Source organism: Eublepharis macularius, chromosome 8, assembly GCF_028583425.1.
Source record: "Eublepharis macularius isolate TG4126 chromosome 8, MPM_Emac_v1.0, whole genome shotgun sequence".
Taxonomy (NCBI): domain Eukaryota; kingdom Metazoa; phylum Chordata; class Lepidosauria; order Squamata; family Eublepharidae; genus Eublepharis; species Eublepharis macularius.
This window is the reverse complement of record NC_072797.1, coordinates 80969224-80988414: the sequence shown is the minus strand read 5'-3', so window position 1 is coordinate 80988414 and position 19191 is coordinate 80969224. Positions and strand designations below refer to the sequence as shown.

The 19191-nt window shown below is 38.9% G+C and overlaps 1 protein-coding gene across 1 annotated transcript in view; it reads right to left on the bottom strand.

The window, feature by feature from the left end:
- SLC12A2 (solute carrier family 12 member 2) overlaps nt 1–19191 on the bottom strand; it is a 62699-nt gene that overhangs the window by 26358 nt on the left and 17150 nt on the right. The window contains exons 3-11 of the mRNA XM_054986327.1: nt 17272–17347; nt 15419–15514; nt 14814–14953; nt 11990–12100; nt 9839–9947; nt 7176–7303; nt 6999–7083; nt 2672–2823; nt 1696–1803 (exon numbers count right to left, since the gene is read on the bottom strand). Of these exons, the coding sequence (XP_054842302.1) occupies nt 1696–1803; nt 2672–2823; nt 6999–7083; nt 7176–7303; nt 9839–9947; nt 11990–12100; nt 14814–14953; nt 15419–15514; nt 17272–17347 (1005 nt within the window). The remainder of the gene's footprint in view (nt 1–1695; nt 1804–2671; nt 2824–6998; nt 7084–7175; nt 7304–9838; nt 9948–11989; nt 12101–14813; nt 14954–15418; nt 15515–17271; nt 17348–19191) is intronic.

The window sequence follows — 19191 nt, the reverse complement described above, 5'->3', positions numbered from 1 at the left end:
GCAATTCAAACTACAGCCATATACCACTATAAAAACAGTAAACCATCTCTTAAGATAATTCTTCAGATGACCTATGCACACTGAATGCAATTAGAGCCAAAATTTTAATGATTTTTTAAAATAAATTTTTATTGAAGAACCATACATAACTAATTAATTACAATACATAACCAAACAAAAATACTATTTGAAGGATATTATCCCAACTCTTTGTAGAGTGTCTACAACATATTATATAATTATATTATAGCATTAAGTAATGATCATGTTGTAAAGTAAAGTAAAGGGAAAAAAGAAGAACATAGTTTAAATACAGGACCAGCAATAACACTGCGTTAATTATAAGTTAGGTTGAATGTGTATTGTAAACTTGAATGATTTTTCACTTCACAAATCCAGTTGTGCTCTTAAGTTTTGTTGGAAAACTATAAATAGTACAATGTTCACTTCTAACTTTCTGTCTAGTTAATTTATGTACATCTAAATAAAATGTAGAATTATATTCAGAATATATGAATTCCCATATATCCATAGAACATACAAACAGGGGACCTGCAAAGACTCACGGGGGAAAGATGACATTTCCCCACTCCTTTCCTCTTGCTTTGCTTCTTCCTCTTTCCCAGGCTGCATCAATACCCTCTCCTTCCAGCTATCTTCTCTCCCTGCCACCCAGATCTCCAGCTTTCCCCCCACCTACTCACAGCCCATCCTCTTTCCTTCCCTCCTACCCACCTATCTTGTTCTCTTTCTCCTCCAGCATAGACTCTCTCCTCTTTTCTGCATTAGGCCTTTCTGCTTCCACTGTCTGGTTTCCCCTTTTATCTTTACCTTCCCTCCCTCTTTTTACTTCTAGTTTGTTTCTCTCCTCCTTTGCCTACAACGTTGGTGACAGATAGCCCAGCAACCCCTCAAATTGCTGCCAAAATCTCACAACATAGTCTTTCTTCATCTAAGTGTTATATTTTTCTTAAAGAAAAAGACAGTGCTTCTATGATTTTGAAATTTTAACCCCTCCCCCTCCAAATGTATTTTTGTTTCTATTTAATATTTTTCTGCAAATTCAGGACTTCCCCCAAGCTCTTGGAAAATCCTTCCACCCCTGGACATTGTGTGACTATCTGATGGATACTCTAGAACTCAATTCAGAATTAGAAATATAGTTGAGTGCTTACAAGTCCTTTTGAGATGCAGGTCCAAAGGAATTTGAGGAAATAATTAAGAAATCAAGTTTTAATAGTATTTATTATTTCCAATTATCATGATTACCAGCACAAATGAATACAGAGAGATTTATCTTATCTGAAACAACTTAGGTTTGGCCTTGAGGTCTCATCTAGCTTGCAAAACAGTGAGAGAGCCAGTGCGGATGAGAGTCAGCATGATGTAGTGGTTATAATATCAGGTTGATCTGAGAGACCCAGGTTCACTTCCCCAGTCAGCCATGGAAGCTTGGGCCATCACACACTCTCAAGCGTAACCTAACTCGTGTGGTCATTATGAGGATCAAATGGAGGAGAAGAGAATGACGTAAGTCACTTCGCATACGTCACTTTGCGTAAGTCACTTAGGGGAGAAAGGCAGGGCATAAATGAAATAAATCAATAAAAAATAGTATATAAACCTCAAATATACTTCTTTTTTAAAAGCCATTTTTAAAATGCTGAATTCAAAAATCTGCAAACAACTTCTTACCTGGAAAATTTTAGGTGCACTGACAAGAGATGCTAATGCAGAAGAAAGAGTGGCAGAAAAGATACCAGCTGAAATCAAAGGTGCGAATCCTGATACCATACTCATTACCTAGAAGTAGAATGTAATTATAAACACAGAGCAAACATAAGCATTTTATTGCAAAAATAAGTTAAATTAAATCCTTTAGACAAACTTCAGCGAACTGCTACAAGAACGACTAGATCATTCAGAGAAAAAGCCCTACAGAGAGTTATTTCTAAATCTCTTCTTTGGCAATTCTAGCACAACATAGCAGGTAACGTTCCGGACTGGGAGACCTGGGTCTAAATCCACACTCTGAAATGAAGCTCGCTGGGTGGCCCTGCACCAGCATTATCTGTCTACCTCACCAACCTCAAAGAGTTGTTGACTTGAGATGACCGAATGGGAGGTAGAGGACCATGCACATCACCTCAGATGCTACTATTCAAAACGCTGTTTACATTTAATAATAAAATATTATGTTTTGTTAGTACTTCTCATAACTACTGAATGTAGCACAAGTAATGGGCTAAATACAAGTTTTAAAGAAGCCTGAAAGCCATTACAAGACCTTCTGAGAATGGAAAAGGAAAAATGAAAATGTGAGCAATCCATTGATCAAAGCAGCGGTTACACAGCTTTACTTGCTTTAGTGATGTTTCTGCAATAGGAAGAAACAATGTGCAGTGATGTTACTGAAGCAAGCAGTATCCTTCTCTATATATTTTAACAGGAAAAATCTATTTCAGATACTTTTCTTAAACAGCTATTGCAGAATTACATCTTTCAAAAGCCTATTTGACCAGAAGTAACTGTAGAGTAAAAGTAGTACGCATCTTGAGAAGCAATGCCTCTCTCACACATTTTTTTTACTCTGCTAAAAACTTGTTTCCCTAGTCACACATCAACTATAAATATATAGTACCTGATGGCATTTAGAAAAGTCCTCGCTTACCTGGAAGTTGTTCATTAGCCCATAATGGCATCTGGTCTTTTCACAGGAAGAGAAGTCAAACTTCAGCTTGCAAGCTGCAGTAGTGCAATTTGTTAGCTCATTTATAATTGTGTCATTGAAACTCCCAGTAGCATCTCGAACAACACAAGCACCTAGAATAGAGTGAGGAAGTAATCATCCTTTGAATAGTAAAAACAACTACATTGCACTTATTTTATGTACTTGAGGAAAGAAGGATTTGTCTAAATATTTACTAGATGTACACACATAAACTTGCACCCTCAAATTTAGCTAAGACTCAAGTAGTTACAGAAGTAGTTTTACAGCCATAACTCTGTAAGAAAAAAAGGCATTTTTTTTGCACTAGGAACATTTAAAATAGAATTGATAAATATAAGTATCTATTGTTCACAACTCTTGCTGAAACCATGTGATTCTCAACTATCACAAAACTATTAGCCCTCACAAATATGAAGAAATATGCAATATTAGTACATAGAAAATAAGAAAAAGTAAAGAAAGCCCTAAGCATATAATATATTAAGAATGTGACAATTTCAAAGCCAGGCACATATTCAAGGTATTCATTTTGTTTGAACTAACTGAAGACTTATCACACCTGCTAAAATGCTATAATTTGTAGTCTGAAAACAAGAGACACATGCCTGTATAAAATTAACATGATAAATGCTGAGCAACTAAAGTTTATGTTCAACAAAATATTGTTTATGTATTTGTAAGCAGGCAATATCTATTTGCTCCCCCAGTCGAAATCAAAGGCAGAGACCAGATTGGGATTTAACAAGGGTCACTTTATTAAATACATATCCTGTCAATGTGGCAAGGGATCTAACTGCGGTACTGGTCAAACCCTGGGGTCTCCCTGGACCTCTGCCTTGACCTGTCCGGGTGAGCCCCCACTGCCTCGGGGGTGTTCCATCCAAAGGATGGCTGGGACCCGGCAGCCAGGCAACTGGTTACCCTTTAAAGCACCAACCCCCACCAGCCGTGGAGCCTGGGGGCAGTCTTGTCCAGGGGTCCCACCAGGCGGTCACCCCTTACAGACCCCTATTCCCGCCTAAAGAAAATGTGCCAAGGGGGTCACCGGGCCCGCTCATTTAACCTATCCTGCCTGTGGCCAACCTATTTACATCACCACTGCACCACCAGTTAAACTTTCCCGCAGTGCAAGGTAGGCGAAAAACAACTCCCCAGTGAGCCAATTAGGGAAGAAGAAAAAATTCCTACCTGGCCCTCATCAACAGCGACCAGCTAATCCTGCACTGCATGTGGGGAGAGGTGGGTGGGCCGAGCACAAAATGCCAACTGAGGGCTGGAGAGGCAGAGCAGGCTAATAAGCCCGATGCTCCACCCCGCAGCCAATGCCCGGATGCCCGGGAAAGCAAGCTGCCTTTTATCTTCCGTGGCAGCAAACCTGGCCCCCGGTACAGCAGCCTTGCAGGCTGACCGGGAGGGCCGCATCCTATCTATATACATTTACTATGATGCTAGAGAAGGGTGAGCTACAAAAGTTAATTGGTTTTTTTCATAGTTTACTTAGGCAATCTACATCTTAGAGGCAACTTTCTTGACAAACAGAAGACAACAATCTCAGCTGTTAGAATTCACCCCGTTTGGGGACAAGCCATAATCTGTCAACTCTAAGCAAAATGACCTCAAACTGACTGTTATATTTCAGTAACATGCAGAAAGCGTGTCCAAACTGCCTAATTAATCTGTGGTGAATCTTCTGAGCATTTTAAACTGCAAAAGAACAGCCAAATCTCCTCATTTTAAAAGCAAGTGAAATGTAAAACAAAACATTTCTTCTCTGATCTGTCAACCAACTATGAACTGGCATTGTTCATTTACAAGCTGTTATGCCTAATGAAATATGGAAATACAGTAGACTCTGTCGGAGCCATTAGGTCTGCTAACAGGCCCTGACAGTACTGAACAAATCACACAGTTCTGTTTTGGCATAAACTGTTATTAGGTCTTGTTTCTCTCAGACTGGAAAATTAGAACTTTAGAGTACTCATGACTTTATCATAACATGTTTCATAAAGTTTTGACAGAGATTTCAATTTGTTCCACTTGCAGTTATTTTAAAGATTCTTACTTGTTGTTAAGTATTTCATATGTACATTTTTATTTTAGAGTCTCCATTTAAATCCAGAAGGACTTCTTTATGAACAAGCATACACTGAATTGATGCAGTCAATTTATTATTTAAAAAAAACATGTTAATTGAACTACTGGTGCTAATGAAGGAGTAAAGTAAAGTTATCTTATTAAATTACTTGCAGAGACTGAATTAAAGGAATTCTCCTTTGCTTTTACTGATCTGCAGATTAACTTTTTAAAAAAGCAATGACAGGAAGGTCCTGGGAATGATACCTATCATGTGACCAAGGGCAGCTAAGAGGGAAGGGAAAAGAGGAAAGGCCAATTACATTAGTACAGTACCAAAATTAATCTGATTTCTAAAATGCCAGCTCAAAATAAATGCAGCGACTAAATCTTTTATTCTACTTAGACCCAACAATCACAACAGTGGATGCTTTAAAAGCATGTATTTCTCTGTATCAATCTGTAGCACTTAAACAAAAACCATCATGTTAAAAACTAAACTGAGCATTCAAGTGATAAGAAACTTTAGAAATTACAGGCAAGGTTCCTCGTAAAGCTCACAGTATCTACCCTATTCTGAACAGGGATGTAAGCAAACTGGATTCTTACAAAAACATGCTGCTCCCAAGCTCTTTAAAGATTTCCAGAATATGACCAGTATCCTCAACTGTGCAATTTAAAACTGTTTAGTTCATACAAGATAAATAAAAAAATCTTTCTAATTAGCAATCAAAACTGGCAAGTAGAAAATAGTGTATAAGGGAGACAATTCTCTTTCCTCCTAGTGTTAAATAATATGGCAGTGTCTCATCCAGATCTGTAGCTGTATCTAAAAAGGGCATAAAGAACATACCACACGTCTGCCTATAAAGTTCTGCTTACTCAGAAGAAAGTCAAGAACAATGTGAAAATCACTTTTATAGTGGACTACAAAGTTAGCACTGTGCCAGTGTACTGTTAGCAAGCAGAGAGTCAGATTAGGACACCCAGGTTCAAATCCTCACTTTCCCATAAAAGCTTTCCGGGTGACTTTGGGCAAGTCACACACTCAGCCCAACCTACCTCATAGGGTTGTTATAAGGATAACAATTGAAAGGGGGGGTGCTGTAAGCCACTGAGTCCCCATTATGAAGAAGAGTAAGGAATAAATGAATAAATAACATTTGTTTCCACCCACTATTTGGCAGTCTCTTGACAAACATAATTATGGCAAGCATGAGATGAAAATTACTATTGTTTTGAGCTAAGTTTGGGTCAGTAGCAGATTAGTTTTCCTACCACTTTGTAAAATGGCAGGCTGCCCAAAGGAGTACTTGTAAATATATCACTAATTGCCTATCATCTCTCATTAAGCTAAACTTTTCTGCTAACTCAAAATACTAGAGATGTGGACAAAACAAGGCTCATTTCACTTGTATGTAAATGGTCCTGCAGAGTCCCAAAAAGTTTGTGGTCACAAATAGCTAAGGAAGTTAATTAACCCTGAGCTCTTCCTGTTCCAGAGAATCCATGAAAAATTAATAGACTGTATTCCCATACTGTACACAAATGGTTCTTAGTAAGTTTAATTCCAGTATTGCAAAAAGGCTGGTACAAGAAGCTTGGAAAATCAAGGAGATCCTCCTACCCCAAAAGCCCAAACCAGGGTAACAAAATTGGTAGATTTGGTTTCTAAGGCACAATTTCCTTATAAAATAAGTCAAAGCTTTGAAAGAATCTTTGAAAATTCTTAAAATCAGTTTTCAGAATACCTAGATGTCAATTTACCTGCTCATCTACTATTCTTCCTGGCTATTTATATTTTGTGCGTTTGTTCTCTTCTTCTAAAATGTGTTAAAGCCAAATACATCTTCTTGAGAAAAGTAGAAGAAAAAGTTGAAGATGACTAAACACAATGGTTGTAAAGCAGCTTTACAGCTGCTGGAAAAGGAATGGTTATTTTTATAATAGCACAGGAAGAAGATAAACTTTTAAACATTCATCCTGCTGACATAGCTGATATATTTCCAGTATTTTTAATCAATATTCAATAAAACATAAAAAAAATTGATACATAGAGACCAGTGAATGGACCTATCTTCTGAACACAACCAAACATATAACTGTAAAGGTTACTATGCATTCCACCAAAATATACAGCTTCAACAATATGTTAACATGATATGAAATAATAAACAAAAAGTTAGTCATTTACCTACAGATACTGCAATTCCTATGTAAACCACTGTAGTAATTAAGATGGCCAAGAGTGTCCCTTTAGGTATGGCTGATTGAGGATCCTGAAAGAAAAAATTCAGCCAATTTTTAAATTCAATAAATGGTTTAAACTGAATAATTAAGCAACAGAACAAAAATACACATGAACACTTACCGCAAGATCACCTGAGATATTGGCACCAGCTAGAATGCCTGTTGCAGCTGGGAAAAATATAGCAAATACTGAAAAGAAACTTTCTCCATCTCGGAAATCTGGCCCAAAATTCTCAGAAAATATTTCAGCTGTTAGAAAGAAACATCCAAAAGACATATATTCAAACACATAAATAACAACAACAACAACAACAATGTTGATTGTGTTTCGGATAATAACAACAACATTTGATTTATATATCGCCCTTCAGGACAACTTAACGCCCACTCAGAGCGGTTTACAAAGTATGCAATTATTATCCCTACAACAATAATCACCCTGTGAGGTGGGTGGGGCTGAGAGAGCTCCTAGAAGCTGTGACTGACCCAAGGTCACCCAGCTGGCTTCAAGTGGAGGAGTGGGAAATCAAGCCCAGTTCTCCAGATTAGAGTCCCACACTGTTAACCACTGGCTCTCATAACTCATTCTACACTTAAGCAAGTGGAAAAAAATGAAGACCAAATCAAGCCACTGTATGGTGACTAGGCTTAAGATGTAACAGCTAAACAAATAATATTTTTACTCATTTTTAAGGAGAATCCAGACATCCCTGCCATACAGTAACATTGCAGTATTTTCTTTGATGGCATTTGCCCCCCCCCCCCCCGAAGCCTTATTTGTTGTGATTTTTTTTAACTTAAGTATTCAGTTGTAGTGCCAAGTTGTTTCAGGAAGACAAATTATTGGGATTCCTTAGAGCTACCGTCCTTTAAAAATTGTCCTTCCTTCCACTTACTTTCAGCAAAATTAATTCCTGCTCCTTCGTGGCTGGCTGGCTGGCAGCTTTCCTGAATTTTTCAAAGAATGAGCAGTGATTTTAGCTGACTATAAAGGGGAAAGTAGTATTTAAGCCTCCCTAAGAGTAGCAGCAATAATAACAAGCTGCTGTAAATATTATCAATAATAATAATTAGAGATGGGTACGAACCAAAATTAATGACTAAACCAGGCCGGTTCGTGGTTTGCGAACCACTGGTTCGTCAGATCCCATTTCTGATGAACCACCACGAACGAACTTTAGGCTGGTTCGTTTGGTTCATTTTTTGGTTCGTCACTGCAGACAGCCTGATGCAGGCAACAGGGGATGGACTTCCTGCAGACCTTCTGCTGACCCAGAAGTGACCTTCTGCTGGCCCGGAAGTGGCCATTTCCTTACCTGGATGTGACGTTTTCACAAACCAAACGAACCAGTTCACGAACCGGGGGGGGGGGGGGAGGAGCAGTCCATGAAAGTTCATTGTTCATGAAATTTGACGAACCATATGGTTCGTACCCATCTCTAATAATAATAAATTAGACTAAAAGCAAAAGGAACAGTGAAGGCAAATCTAAAATCTCTGCTGAAGAGGACTTACTTTAGAAAAGACACATGTAAATGGCTTTTTATGAGGAATACAGTGCTGTATTATGTGCTGCGTGGAGCTACTGTTTGAATTCCACATGTGTATAAAAGGAATCCTATAGCAGTGCAAAAACGTTGCAGTGTGGAACTACAAATACAGAAGAAGTGTGGTATGTTAAATGAAAGGTCTCACACTTGCTTTTTTTCTAAGCATTTATATTTTCTAAGCCAGTATAATTACTGTCACAGTACAGCTCTAAAGCAGGCAAGTGATATTCACAGTTAAAGTCCCCCACCCCCATAAGGCTTGGATCCTGCTTAGATTGCCATGGTCACAAGGGCGCGCGCGTGTGTGTATGTGTGTGATATTTTCACCAATCCATCTCCTGCAAGAGACCTGCAATTCCACACACACCCAAACTATTCCTTGGTATCCTGTCCCCCAAGAGAAGTATTTCAGAAACTGGCATTACCTGTGTGTTACACATGTCAAGAGTTGTCTACTTCCATATCTAGGTTACGCTAGCTGGCTTCTGCAGGTTTCAGCTTGTACAATATGGCAAGTTTTAAATAGTGAAGAAAATCACCTCAGCAGTGATTAAGCTAAGACTCCAGAATGTTGGCAACTGGCAACATGGCAGCAGCAGACTGCTTCCTAACTTCCTTTTTCTTTTCCTAAAGCTTCATGGCTGCCAGAGGGTGGTTGTGCAGCCAAGGGCCGTTTTTCTGACTCAGGCTGGTACCCGTGTGTGAAGGAAGGATTTAGATGAAAAGTGAGGAGAAGGCAAGGCATATATGTGTGTGTGCTACATAGGATCTGAAGATTACTTTTCTATGCATGTCTAGTTTACTCTGATTTCAATGGGGACGTACTAACAGTTGTCTGCATAGGATTGTAACCATAGGGAACAATCTCAAGAAGAATCTTATTCAATGGGGCTTACTCCGAGGAAAGTGTTCTTTGGACTGCCTTAAGTCTTCCAGGAAGATGTAACATTAAAGGTCAACGCTCATGTGAACAATAACTCATGCACTAGAACTGTAATCTTATTCTTCATCTGTTCTAGAGCAAGCCCAGAAGGAAAAAATGAAATACACAAGACATTCTCAAATGAGTTAGTCTTATAATTAAAGTTAAATATAGCACTGAAAAAAGCATGTTCTATTACCACTTTTTAAAGTAACACAGGGCAGCCAATAATAACATACAAAAGATCAAGGTGTTGTAGACAACAACTGCCAGTTACAAATTCATTGAAAAGGTATTTAACACTACTCTTACCTTTGTAGCCAAAGAAGCCTCTGGGCTTCTTGATCTCTAATGGAATAAATGTTCCTATGATAAAGTCAGCAATAGCTAGCAACAGGATCACCAGCAGAACAATCTGTGCCTGTAATTTTAGAAGTCATCATCAAAATCACTAATTTAACACATTACTTTCCAAGTCATTTAATTTTGCTTGGAAGATATTGTTTGCTCAAAAGTATCTGCAAAATAGACCTTAAAGGCCAGGAGCAACTTTATATATTAGTTCTTTTTCTAAGACTATACTGAGAAAGTGACATGCACTAAAGTAAAAACAAAAAAAGTACATCAAACCGAGAACATTATGATAAATTTTGCCTCTGAATTTTAAGTCACCCTGCCCTAACCATGCCAGCAGCACAGTAAAAAACCACAGACGGAGGTGATATGTCGGTCTGCAAGGACATGGAAGGAAGGCCAACTATGGCTAATTTCCAACAGAAGTCAGATCTACAAGGGCAAAGGTCTCCTTGGGAGAAGAACTGCTCAGGAGTATGCACATGGCAGCCGGAACTGGGCTTGTATGGAAGGATAAAAAGGCCCCACTGAAGGAGCTGGGGAGGATGCAGCTGGCTAGGACCAGCTAGGAGCAGGGAAGGAGAGTAGCCATCCAGGCTGGAGCTCTCTATGGTCAGCAGAGACACAAGATACCCTTGGACCAGTAAAGCACCATTCCTGGCTAAGAGGCAACTACCACTGCTGGCCTTAGGTCTGGGTGGCATTAACCCTATCAAGCATTAACCCTATCAAGCATTAACCCTATCAGAAGAGGTGGCGGCCAAAGCTAGAAGTTACCAAGACCTGGTGAAACACCTCACTGGAGAAAAGCAGAACTGGGGCCCGAGTGAATGCAAGTGGAGGTAATAAGGAATAAACCAGCCAGGCTACAGGGTGACCATTAACATTGGAACTGGTGACTGGAATTGAGATAAGCAATAAAAGAGGCAACCTCTGTATTTCTTGAGTGCTAACTACTCCTTGACAACACAGCTACACAATGGCTATACACTGTGGTTCATGGCCCTGGGGCCTCATACCACACCTCATGCAAGATAAATTAAAATGAAAGGATATTTAAAATCCTGTGACACTTATTCATATCTATGGCATTTCTCCCCAATTTCACTGTTAGAAATATCAAGTGATTTTACTGCTGTTATGAAACTATACTGGAAGAGCTCTTTCATTCATTTTATTTTGCAGCATCCCTCAAGTATTCCTGATATTTAAAACATTCCAAATCTAAAAGAGGGAAGAAAGTTTTTTAAATCATATTGAGCCTGTTTAACATCACCTCTGCATGGCAGCTTATCCACAGGGACACCAAACCATTTGAAAGCATGACTTCCTTTATGCCATTAAAAGCTTTATGTTAGATGACCATATGAATAAAAACCCACAAAACAGGAACTGATACATATTACATACGCACAGTAACTTTGGATATGCACTTTTTTTTTTACTATCCTTAACACCAACACTTCATGTTCAGATTATCTGCAAAAGTAGATAGGTAAACCTCATATACAAGGTATACGTTTCCCAAATAATAATAGGTTCATTTGTTGCAGAATATATAAATATTTTTGTCTTGTGGCACCTTAAAGACTACAAAAGTTTTATTCCAACACAAAATTTTATGGACTAGAGTTCATTTGGCTTTAGTTTTATTCCAACATAAACTTTCATGGACTTGGAAAGTTAGTCTTTAAGGAGCCAAACAGTTATTGTACAAACTATTGTGATTCACATTCACAGTTCAGCATCTATTCAAAAACACAGGCCTGCCTTCATGGGATTCCCCACGCAATATTCCTGCCTTTATTGCAGAGGGGTTTTTTTGCCTTTGCTACAGACAAATTTTTTTGCTTCACAATCAAAAATCAGGTATTAGCAGCACCTCTAAACTTTAATTACTGCATTAAGCGCCTATTTCAAGAATCCTTCACCTGATAGCTCTATTATAATCTCAAGTCCAGTTATTGCAATAATATCCTGCAGCCATAAAAGTGCATGTTAAGGCCTGAATTCCAATGTATGATCCTTCAACATTTCTTTAAAATGAATTTGCAGATTCTTCATTATTTCTTCTCTCACAACATTAAATGTTTTTAACATTATACTTACTTTAGCTTCCCATTCCATTCCTGCTACAGAGATGCCCAACAAAGCAACAACTGTGATCGCTCCTATAATTCTGATGTCATTTGTTCCATCCAACATAACTACACCATGCTCCTATGAAAAGATTTTAAGTTATATGCAACATACTGTTTACTAAAGATATGGTCAAGGAACTTATTAATTTTAACATACTGTTTACTAAAGATATGGTCAAGGAACTTATTAATTTTAACGGAAAGTGGAAAAAAATGCACAGACTGTCAATTTGGCTAAATTTCCAACACCAGATATCAAATTCCTTAAGATTTCTTCAGTGGGTTTAACCAAACTGTTACCATACAGTTGTGTTGAACACAGAAATAAAACCCAATACTCCCCTGAGCATGATTTACAAAGCAAAGCCCATTCGTTACTCACATATATTTGACCTTTAGGGACAAGGAGTTGAACAAAACCTGAGAACAAAAGTTTATCTAGTTAACTCAAACTGAACCCACATCCCTCAGCTGTCTTGGATCTGAAATGAATCCACAGCCCCTGAAGCTAGTAGCAATTTAAAAGGAAGTGGTTCAGGAATCAAAGGCTCAGCAGATTATTTAGGGGATGAGAGAGAGTGCCTGTCCTCCAACAACGGAGAAAGAAACAAAAGGAAACTATCTCCCAGGAAATCATGAAAGAACAAGAAGCAAAAAGGTTCTAGAACTGGAAATCTTGAATAGGTTCAGCAGCTCCAGAAATCTGAGCAGCAACTAGTCAGAAGTTACCAAATCAAGCATAAAGGTAACAGTCAACCCCAGCTTGCTCCAAGCATATGCTGATCAGGGAGACACCACCCTCTGAACATAGAAGCTCTATCTAACTATTATGACCAACAGGCTTGGACAAATAAATAATTCATGGATTTTCTAATCTTTTTAAAGCTAAGCCTGTGAGAATCTACAGTTGTGTGAGAAGCAGGGGGTTGGGTTTTTTTTTTTAATCTGTCCTGAACTTATTACTAATCAACTTAAAAGTGAGCAACCTTGAGTTCTCAAATTATGCAAAAGGGCTGAAAAAAATCTCTCCCATGGGCCCTCTCCAATATTCATACTTTTTCAAATGCATCGTTCTCCTCCATTTTATCCTGACAGCCACCCAGTGAGACAGGTTAGGCTGAGAGAGACTGGCCAGGGTGATCCAGCAAGCTTCATGGCAGAGAAGGGATCTCTGAACTTGGTTCTCCCAGATCCTAGTCCCTCTTACCACTACAAAACACTGGCTTTAATCCTATCATATGTTTACTTAGAAACAAGTTAAACATGATCTGTCCTCGACATGCTTAAGATTGCAGACTATTTACTTTTCTGTACTCTTAAATTCTATGACATTCTTTTTTACATGGTTTAAATAGGACTGGACCAAATACTGTGTAAATGTGGCTGTACTATACTTTTACAGTGGCATTATACTTGCTGTTCTTTTGTTGCTAAGCCATACACACATATACATGTATATTAAAAAGCCAACCCTCTGCTAAAATTGAGTTTTCCTTCTTGCTATAAAAGTCACCTTTGGATGAACATGTGAAGAAAAACGCATCAATGATTAGAAATGATCAACAAATTCTCTTAAAAAAATATTAGTGCAAGTATTAGTGCATCTGACGAAGAGAACTGTGATTCCGTGATTCTCGAAAGCTTATGCTACAATAAAGTTGGTTAGTCTTAAAGGTGCTACTGGACTCTTTTTTTATTTTCCTACTACAGACTAACACGGCTAACTCCTCTGCATCTATTTTTTCTGGAATTCTTTACTATTGTATTATTTTAACAACAATTCAAACTGATTAAATATGACTTTTACAGTAAGAATATTAATGAGTTTTGAGTGGTTATTGAACTAGTCTTAAAACGATCCTTTAAGCCATAGTTTGGATGATTTGGGGGGGGGGGGAGACAGAGTTCTATGCTGCCTTCCTTCCCTGGATATGTGGCTTCACTCTTCCATGTGCATCCAAATTAGAAAATTTTGCTTAGCACTTTCCCTCCAACCTGATGATTTAATACATTGTTCTGTCTTGGAGAGCAAGTGCTATCTACAATTAATCAATAGATGCTTTACAAGAAACTACAATTAGCTCTGTAAAGGAAACTGAAAAATAAAAGCTGTGGAAAAGAGGGAGAAAGTGTACAGAAGCTCAAGGGTTTTTTCATGATCCTCAAGGCCATAGTTTGGATGGTCACCTGAAATAAACCTTAACATTTAGTTGAAAGTTAAAACATTCTTTTCAATCTGAATTGGGGGAAACTGAACATTTTAATGGTTGAACACCCTGTTTAGGACTCCATACTTTCTAGCCCATCTAGCCCAAGAAAATCAAAAGCGTAGTTAGAGGCTAGGAACCAAAGACCAGTTTAAGATTCATATAAGGAGCTTACACTTGGCCCAACAGATGGAACTTTTCCTTAGAACAGCAAATCCCAAATGCCTTCCTTAGTTTCAAAGCTTTTTGGACATCTAGCACAGGGAGCAGTTATTAGAGAAGATCAGGACTACAGTCTTTATGGGCTTTACAGAACTAATTTCACAGGCTATAATTTAAATTTTAAAAGAATAAACACTAAGCCACAGTTCCTTGATTCAAGTTTGGTTGCATCCTACATTTTGCCTACTGCTTTTCAAAGTGTCAAAGCCAAGATCATTTACCTATCATCTCAACACAATGACACATATCGTGTATCACAATTTACAATGAATTTGACAAGTACACGCATCATTCCAATCCAATGAAGCAGAAAACTGATTTTATTTCACTATGATTACAAGTGAACTATAACAATTAGTTTACCTTTAGCAGTTCTACAACTGTCTCTGCAAAGCCAACGACATACATGGCTACAGCAACTGCATTAGCAAACGCAAAGATCAACCCTATGGCACCACCAAATTCAGGACCCAAGCTTCTTGAAATCAGATAATATGCTCCTCCTGCAGAGAGAAGGGGGTGCAGTAAGTTTCAAGATAGTGGATAAATACAAAGTGTTTATAGTGGATAAATACAAAGAATCTACTGAATATATTACACGTGTACATATAGTACGTGCATGCTCTTGGCTGCCGCTGCAAGTTCAGACTTGAATAGTAACTTGTCTTGGACTACATGTGCAGCAGATTTCAAACAGAAGGGACATGCACTTCCCTTGCTGATTTAAGAGGGAAGATAACATTGTAAACAAGGAGTACTCCCAGGACTGGTTCACTGCTCAAGTGACTCAAGTGACAATGTAATTGCGGATGCACAACTTATGTGATTGCACCAAACTAGTGTTTTTTAATGTCATTTATTAAGTACTTTCGCACAATACTGTTAGACTTCCTGATACAGACGTAAGATGAACTTGCATGCTCTAAGATAAATATAGGCATTGATATATGTAGCAAATTTGTTGTTACCTCCTCTCACAAAGCCATTGGTGGCTATTGCTGATGTTGACAAGCCTGTGATAGTAGTCACAACAGTGGCCATTGCAATGACTAACACTGACAGTCCTGTAAGGAGAAAAAGGAGGATGTGATCAGTAACAGGAATTATAATTTTCTTAAAACAAATATATTATTGAACAAATACTGATATTTTAAACAGTTAAAAATTTCAATTGAATTTCAGTTGAAAGAATTAAACATTTATGCTTAAAGCATAATAAACATGTATGAGATCACCTATTCACCAAATAATGCATCAATGTTCAGTGCACAATCCTGAAATCAGAGTACATCTGAAGGAAAAGGGCATACTTCATCTTTGTGAACACTATAGTAGCTGCTAATTTCCAAAAAATGGAAGGGAAAATTGCCTGCTTTCAAAATCTTGCTCTAGAAATCCACCATAGAGGAGATTTGGAACTGGCAGCGACTGATCCAGAGAGAGATTTGGGGTCACAGTAGATAGCTTGAGGAAGTCACTGGTTTAGTGTGCAGCTGTGGTGAAAAGACTCAATGCGGTGCCAGGGGTTATTATGCAAGTGTTGAAAACAAAACAGGCAGTATTTTAATGCCCTATACTGCTTTATAGAGAAGCCACATTTCAAATAATATACATAATTCTGATCACCATGTGTGAAAAAGGATATTGTAAAACACTAGAAAAGGTGCAGAAATGGGCAATAAAATTTCAGGGGTTTGGAGCACCTTCCCCTCATGTAAAGGCTAAGGAGTTTGAGACTTTTTAGTTTAAAAGTAACAAGGGAGTGGGTGGGTGGAGGTTTGTTAGATTAGGCAGGGGGTGAGAAAGTGAACAGAGAACTTCTCCTTCCTCTCCTTTAATTTCCAGGCACCCAATGAATACAAGAAGCTGCCTTACACTGAGTTGGTTTATCAAGGTCAATACTGTGTATTCCAACTAGGAGTGGCTCTCAGGCAGAGGTCTTTCACCTCCCCTGCCTAGGGAGGTGGTGAGCTCCCCCTCACTGGCAGTTTTCAAGAAGAAGCTGGATGAATACTTGTCAGAGATGCTTTAGGCTGATCCTGCACTGGGCAGGGGGTTGGACTAGATGGTCTGTATGGCCCCTTCCAACTCTATGATTCTATGATCACCTACCATCTGATCCTTTTAACTGGAAATGCTGGCAGTTAAGCCTAGGGCCTTCTGTATACAAAGCAGACGTTTTGCACTAAGCCACCACCTTTGCCCTGAAGTTGATGGGGAGTAGATTCAGGACAGTCAAGAGAAAATACTAATTCATCCAACAACTAATTTTCTTGTGGAATTCACTGCCACAGGATGTGCTGATGGCCAGTAGCTGCAGTTGATTTTCTATAAAGGAATGAGATAAATTCATGGAGAATATGCCCATCAATAGTTATTAGCCATGATGTCTAAATGTAACCTCCATATTCATCTGAGTAAGCCTCCAAATACCAGTGGAACCAGGGCAGGGTTCTGGCCTCTGTGCCTTGATTGTAGGCCTTCTATGGGCACCATATGAAACAGGATGCTGGACTACACTAATCATTGATCAGATACGGTCCACCTGCTCTTATGCGTACTACCCTGTTTCCTTTTGGTTTCTACCACTGAAGGAATGACATACAAGAAATAGATACTGCTGTGATGCGAAGAAGCACAAGAGACACCAAGCTGCACACACTATGATTCTCAGCTGAAGTAACACGGGGTAGATGAATATCATGGCCATACTCACATCGCCATCTTTACCATTCAAATTCCCTCCATTTTTACAAGTTGTAAACACTGTTGACACACAAAAAAGTACACAAAATGTGTTTTACTTTTTGGTTACACTTACCTATCCCAGCCTGTCCTACAATCCAGGACAGTCTAATAAAGAGCATTACACCCCATATATTCAGCATGCATCGTACCTATGGCATAAAAGCAAAGTCATTATTAAATATATCTTTTTAATGACTATACCAATTGCGGCAGCTATAGAAGAGTTTTTGTCACAGGGTCAAAGTGGAAGTCTGATACTAGTGCAGCCCAAAAATTTCAACAACTCTCCACCAGCCTGGTAGCTAGTAAGCAGAAAAGAGCCCAACAAGTCATTTATTGTGGCCTGCCAAGGTAACTTGCACCTCCCCTACCCAATTTGTCCATTCCTAGATCAGTACCCAGTTGAGGGTTGGTTGAAGTGCTGTAATATATAGCTCGCTTTTCTTAAAATAACACCACAAATATCCATAACACATATGCTATATGGAAAGAAGGTAACTGCTATATCAATAGAAACTGGGGATCAAAGGAAATGATCAACTTTCCAACTCTAAAACTCAGTTGCCAAGGAATAAATTCCATTGAACTCAGTGGGACCTGCTTCAAAGTAGACAACTGAACTCTAGGTGGAGGCTGGGGGGGGGCGGGGCGGACAGGAAGGCAGATCAGGTTCCCGGAACCAAATTACCTTTTTTCCAAAAGGGAACAATAAATACAAAAGCTTATCCAAATTACTTTAAGGAACACTGAAAAACTCTTTGTGAAATATTTTCTATTTAAAACTGATGAGTGAAATACTTCAAAGATTTAAGACTACTGTTCTATGGTGTTTCAACTTCCTATAAATGCTTTCTAATTATTATATTGTAACTACGTAAAATAGTCTACAATATGAGGCATTTAAAATTCCTATATGCTGTAGGCTTGTATTACTTTAAATCTTTGTGCTTTATGTTCTTCCATATTTTGCAGCACTGTATTTACTAGGGGTGTGCAGCGCGCTTCGGGTTCCCGGTTCAGAAAAAACCCCCGAACCAAGCCCGATTCATAAAGATTCAGTATTTCCTAATCAGGGCCAGTATGATCGCCCCAATTTGGAAATGCTGAATCAAAGCTTCCCAAGGCGATTCGGGTCACTTTGGGAAGCTTCAGGGCCTTTTTAAAGGGCTCCCTCCCACCAACATCCCACTTACCTAGGACATCCTGACAGCAGTGGAAGCTGCGGCGCAGGCAGCAGAGGTGCCAGCTGCGGCCTTCCCCACTGCCCTGCTGGCCACTGCAGCGGCAGAAGCAGTGGCACGGGTGGCGGAGGCGCCGGCTGCAGCTCTACTGGCCGCCGCAGCTGTGGGAGGCGCCTGCTCCAGCCTTTTGAAAAGGTAAGTGGGGTGGGGGTGGGGGAAGAGGGGCTCAGGGGGGAGGGGGGAGTCTCACTTCGGTATGCCCCGAATCATTACAAAGCATACTGAAGCGATTCCGATAACCCGAACTGTGCCCATCTTAAACATTTCTGTTCATGTTTCTACATGCAGTTAAGTTCTAAAAAATAAGCAAAATATGATAATGCTGTGAACCTGATTTATTGCTTGAGAAAGAAAAAGTTTGTTCAGTTAAATTGGTGGCTTCATAAAAAAAAGAAACAATACATGTGTTGAATAGTAAGACGTGAACACTATCTGATAGGTGATGAATGTTCTGATTTTGTAGGGAAACCTATATATCTTACTGAACATCAGTTTATTCTAAATAACCCATATGGGCCCATAGATTTCTCCCCATGTCCCCTGAAAACACAATTCCAGTTAAAACTGTAAACTATGGAAGCTTTTATGCAGAACAGCTGCTTATTACATATATACCATGAATTAGTATTAAGATGTCTGCAAGACTTTTTGTTATTAATAGTCATACAGCCTTAGCTTCACATTCCAATTCTAAACATATGCCTCAGAAGTAACTCTCAATAAGATAAATGTTATTTACTTTCTATTCAGTG